This window comes from Dipodomys ordii, unplaced genomic scaffold (assembly GCF_000151885.1).
Source record: "Dipodomys ordii isolate 6190 unplaced genomic scaffold, Dord_2.0 Scaffold22, whole genome shotgun sequence".
NCBI lineage: Eukaryota > Metazoa > Chordata > Mammalia > Rodentia > Heteromyidae > Dipodomys > Dipodomys ordii.
In genome coordinates this window covers 6,787,845-6,793,560 of record NW_012267238.1, presented here as the reverse complement: position 1 = coordinate 6,793,560, position 5,716 = coordinate 6,787,845, and the positions used below count along the sequence as shown (strand labels likewise).

Genomic DNA, 5,716 nt, shown 5'->3' with positions numbered 1-5,716 from the left:
CAGTCGGCTCTGTGCAAACTCTTAATTTGCCCTTTTTCTTACTTGGCCGCCTTTGGCTCCTCCTTCTCCTCTTGGCCTGTTTAGTTCCTACGTGTCTGTCTGTCCTCTCTCTCCACCTGACTTGGTATTGTCCAGGGCTCTATCTCAGCCTGTTCCTTTTTCCTGCCCGCACTGAGAGAAGCCAATCCAACCAGCCCGGCCAAACTACGATCCCATCATTCCCTTTCCAGCCGGCTCTTGCCCACAGTGGGCCTGAGTCCTGGTTACCCCCTTCCCATGGTTGAGGTGAGTGGAGTTGGGGATGTCACCAAACCCACTGGGTTCACATCTGGTGAATGCAAAGCCAATAAGCACAGCCAGGAGGAAAAGGAGTAGTGGATAGATTTATCTGCCGCAGGTGAATGGAACACTTATCTGCAGAGCAATTCTCTCCCTCAACAAAAGATCCATGACATTTTTATTTAGGGAGCCGATGCTATTCATATAAGAAAGCAGGTGTTAAGGACACATTTTTTGAGCATGCTCAGTTTAAAGTCATAGCTCATAGGTCTAAAAGGATGAATGGAGAATATACTTCTGGGCATGTTTAGTTCAGTATTCTAATAAGCCAGTTTATTCCAATTACCAAAAAGAATGAGTCAGAGGGCCTAATTAACTCTGGTGGGCTTCTCACAACTTCATGCAGAATTTTAGCTTAAAAAAACGATTTTTTTCCGGTCTGTCATGGGGCTTGAACTCAGGGATTGGGTGCTATCCCCTGAGCTCTTTTGCTCAAGGCAAGTGCTCTACCACTTTGAGCCATAGCCCCACTTCCAGTTTTCTGGTGGTTAACTGAAGAGTCTCATAGGGACTTTCTTGCCCAGGCTGGCTTTGAACCATGATCCTCAGATCTCAGCCTCCTGAGTAGCCAGGATTACAGGTGTGAGTCACCAGCACCCAGATTTTTTTCTTTTTTTTTGGTGGCACCTGAACTCTGGGTGCTGTCCCTCAGCTCTTCAGCTCGAGTACTGATCTACCACTTGAGCCACAGTGCTACTTCTGGCTTTTTCTGCTTATGTGGTACTGAGGAATTGAACTCAGAGCCTCATGAAAGCACTCTAGAGGCAAGCACTCTACCACTGAGCCACCTTCCCAGACCAAGATTTATTTATTTTAGAACAACTTTGCCAGTTGCTGGTAGCTCACCCCTGTAATCCTGGCTACAGAGGAGGTTGAGAGCTGAGGATTATGGTTCAAAGCCTGCCCAGGCAGACAAATCCAAGAGACTTTTATCTCGTTAATCACTAAAAGGCTTGGAAGTGAGCTAAGGTTCAAGTAGTAGAGCACCAACCGTGAGGGAGAAAACCTAAGTGTGGTACTAAGTTAAAGCTCCAGTACTGGTAAACAAACAGATAAGGACATGTGGGCTTTGGGCAGAATGGGAGCATGGAGAACACATTGGTTCTTTTAAAGTTGCCAGCTTCACATTTAATTGCCTGTTTTATGGAGGTGACCTCAGAGTTAACCAACCAGTCCTACCAAGGGGCTGTGAAGTTTGTGAGAGATGGAAGGAGTCATCGGTTTCAGGCTTGTTTTTCTCAGCTGTATTATTTGGCTGCTGTCAGGATGCATCTTCTCCTCTGCTTTCTCCCCTTCATCCAGCCAATCTGTCCCCTGGGAGAAGCTGTTGTCATGGCAACTCAGCCCTCTTCCCCCCCCCCCTTTCCCTAGCAGTTTGGTTGCATTTGTCTCTTTTCATTTCAGTGCAGCACTTTAATGGTAGCAGTAGAGCCCACAGACCAGTTGAGAATGGGGTCATACCTACATCATCAGCCTAGATAACACTCCAAAGCCCTGTTGCCATCGCTTACCTTGCAATGACTTGTGGTAGATCTCCAGATCAGAAGTCCAACCTTCCCAGTACCACTGAACATATTTTTATTATTTTTCCTGCAGCAGCAGCCATCACATCCCCTAGGAAACCTGACAACTTTCAACACATCCACAGAGACAGTCAACATCTCCTACCCTTGAATCTTCCTTTGCAACACCCACATATGTAAGCCACCCATTGTTTCTGCTCCTCTGTGAGCTCTTAGAAGGCAGAGGTGTCCTTACATTTTCCATAGTGAATAAGCCAGCAAGGAAATAAGGTAATTTGTAAAATGGCCAAGCTTTGGAGGTCAAGGAATCTGAGTTCAAATTCAGATGTTATCCCTTTAGTTGCTGGTTGGTCTTGGATAACTTTCTTCACCTTTCGTTTCCTCATTGATAAATGGGCATTTCATGCATTCTACTAGGCATGTGATGAGGATCAACTTAAATGCACTTAAGATACTGTGCAGTTATTAGACTGTATAAGTGGGGTGTGTGCCCCACTCTGGGTGTGTGACCTATCTCTGGGTCCCAGGAACCTGACACACTGTACAATGTAAGCACATGCATATTTTATACAGTAAGTGAGTGGAAGTTTGTAAGAATAATGACAGAGATCACCTCATGTGTAATAATCTTCCTATGATCTGATGTTTCTTTGCAGTGCTAGACATTGAACCATGGCTTTAAATATGTGTGGCAGCACTTAACATTTTTGTTGTTGTGGTGGTGGTGGTTTGTTGTTTTTTATTTGGTTAATTGGGGATAAAAGTCTTGTGGACTTTTCTGCCCCATCTGGCTTCCAACTGCAATCCTCAGATCTCAGCTTCCTGAGCAGCTAGGATTAAAGATGTAAGCCCAGCTCTGGACAGATCTTGAATCAAACTGAAACCTCTTTTTTTTTTTTTTCTCCTTAAAATGCCCACATTATGGAGCTGTGTAGCTCAAACTGAATCCTTTTGAGATGAGATACGTATCATGGAGGTGGCACTATTGGTTCACCCTGATGTTTGTCCCTGTCTCCCCCTCTCCCCCCCTCCCCGCACTGCTCTCCCCAGATATCCGCTGTCGTGGAGCTGAATGTTGGAGGGCAGTTCTACACCACCACCATGAGCACCCTGAGAAAATTCCCGGGCTCAAAGCTGGCGGAGATGTTTTCCAGCTCAGCCAAGGTGTACTTAGATGCGGAAGGGCGCTTCTTCATCGATCGTCCCGGCACCTACTTCAGTCCCATCCTAGACTACCTGCGCACGGGGCACATGCCCACGGAAAACATCCTGGAGGTGTACCACGAGGCTCAGTTCTATGAGATCCAGCCTCTGGTCAAGCTCCTGGAGGACACGCCGCAGATCTTCGGGGAGCAGGTGGCTCGGAAGCAGTTCTTGCTGCGAGTGCCGGGCTATGGGGAGAACCTGGAGGTGCTGCTGCGCCTGGCGCGCGCCGAGGCCGTGGGCATGCGCACCTCGCGCGTGGTGGTGTGCGTGGTTCGCACGGACGAGGAGGCGGCCCAATGTGGGGACGCCCTGAATAACTTAGAGGCCAAAAAGGTACCGGTTGTTAGGTTTGGGCCCTGGAATGTGGGCCCCGACATTGAAGACCTCCTGTACTGTGTGGAGAAGGACATTAAGGCTCAGGGGTACCAGGTACATAGCCAAAAGTACTTCCTAGAGAAAGCATCCTGGACCAAGCTCCAGGGATGTTTCCGTATGTTCACTTTCACCTGGTGGTGAACCCGGGTGTGGGGGGGGGAGGGGGGCGGGCACAAGCGTCTTTATTAGGGGCTCTAGTGGGACTTAGGGGGAAGTCAAAAAGTTGCCATCAAAATCCATTTTTTCTTTTATTTCAAAAATAAAACATCTTCCAAGGTTGATTTACAGCCTGTCCTCAAATGTTTACTCCCTTCCTTCAGGACTTTCAGCTCACTGTAACTGACCCCCACTCTGCTTTCCTAGCAAGCCTCAGCTGCTGCTCCTTCAAAACCTCAGGTCCATTATTAGACCTCCACCCCTCCCTTACCCTCCCCTGCCCTACCCTCCCTTCTTCCCTCTCCTTTTCTATCCCCCTCTCTCCTCTCCCTCCTTTTCTCTCCTCCTGTACTGGGGCTTGACTTCAAAGCCTGGGAGCTATCCCTGAGTTTTTTGTACTCAAGGATAGTGCTTTGTAAGCCACCAGTGCCAGGCTATTATCAAATAGCTTAAAACAAACAAACAACAATAAACCCAACAGGATGCTTAACCCTGGTGTTAGCGGCTCATGCCTTTAATTCTAGCTACTCAGGAGACTGAGATCTAAGAATCAAGGTTCAAAGTCAGCCTAGAAAGGAAAGGCAGTGAGACTTATTGCCAATTAACCACTTAAGAGCTAGAAGTGGAGTGTGGCTCAAGTGGTAGAATGCTAGTCGAGCAAAAAAAGCTCAGGGACAATGTCTAGGCCTGAGTTCAAGCTCTAGCTCTGGCGCGCGCGCACACACACAAGATGTCTGGGTTACATTCCTAGAGAGTCTAATTTAACTGCTTTGGCATGTGGCTTGACCCTGAGGCTTTAAGAATTCCACTAGGTATTTCTAAAATTCATCCAAGCCCTGCTCAAGTATTCTATTTAGCATTCTCTCTTAGTCTATAACATTCCCTTTCCTTTTCCCTTAATTTTGATCCAAAATCATTTGAGACATTAATTCCGTGTTTACTTGACCTAAGGATTTTTTTTTTTTTTTGGTCCATCATGGGGCCTGAACTCTGGGCCTGGGCACTGTCCCTCAGCTCTTCAGCTCAAGTGCTCTACCACTTGAGCCACAGTGCCACTTCTGGCTCTTTCTGCTTATGCGGTGCTGAGGAATTGAACCCAGGGCCTCATGCATGCAATGCAAACACTCTACCACTGAACCACCTTCCCAGCCCTGACCTAAGGATTTTTCAGATTCCTTGTGCCATCAATGTCTTCTCCAGTGGCTTCTAGGAGTCATTAGGATTGATGGTGTTACACTGGTAGTATAAATCCTTGCTGTCCCAGCCACCCCCCTCTCTCTTACCCACATCATCACCCTGCTCCAAGCTAATCAGAACTCTGGATCATGGCTCAAATTGTTGTTGAATATTTTAGGCTATAGTTTTCCTAGGGTCTATGGGGAACTACAATCAATAGATTTTATTGGTGGAAATTTTATTTCTTTTTCACTCTGCCAGGTCATGATGGATACTTCATGACAGATGCTCCATGCTAATACCAGATGTAATAATTGTCAATACTTAACGCTTGAGGAATAGATAGATAGATAAATAAGTTCCCAACTAGCTACTACATGTGACTATTATCTGAGCAGAACTTTGGTATGTCTTGAAGGGGTCTTGTACTGAGCAATTAGTGTTATAGCTACCTCCTTGACCAGATTTGCAGGGCTGTCTCTACGCCTGGGAACTATGATGCTTTCCAGTCTAATCTCTGATCAGGGAAAGTAAGTATTGCAAAGTCCTCTCTTACATTGACCTTGGACTTGGCAATATAAATTGTTTACCAAGGGAATATCAACCAATGTGGGTTAAGTGAAGACTTGATCATCATTTTGTAAATGAGGATTGTTCTCTTAGAATAGTTCTACGGTTCTCAAAGATAGCCAGGTTAGCAGAGTGTGCAAGTACACACTGGTAAGTCCCAGCTATGCACACTGAGGTGGGAGGAGCATTTGAGCCCAGGAATGAGAGTAGGCTAGGGAACATAGTGAGACCCTGTGTGGTATGTAAAAGAGAGGGGGGGGGGTGAAAGGGAGAACCAAAGAATGAAAGGACGGAAGGGAAAGAAAGGAAAGAAGGAAGGAAGGAAGAAAGAAAGAAGGAAGGAAGGAAAGGAAGAAGACAGGCAAGCAGGC

At 46.6% G+C, this 5,716-nt stretch overlaps 1 protein-coding gene across 1 annotated transcript; it reads left to right on the top strand.

Moving 5' to 3' along the window:
* The first annotated feature begins 264 nt into the window (after positions 1–264).
* On the top strand, positions 265–3,584 carry Kctd14 (potassium channel tetramerization domain containing 14). The gene is made up of 2 exons (XM_013014069.1): positions 265–285; positions 2,913–3,584. Exons 1-2 carry the CDS (start codon positions 277–279, stop codon positions 3,582–3,584), a joined length of 681 nt encoding a protein of 226 aa, XP_012869523.1. The 5' UTR covers positions 265–276.
* Positions 3,585–5,716: the final 2,132 nt, after the last annotated feature.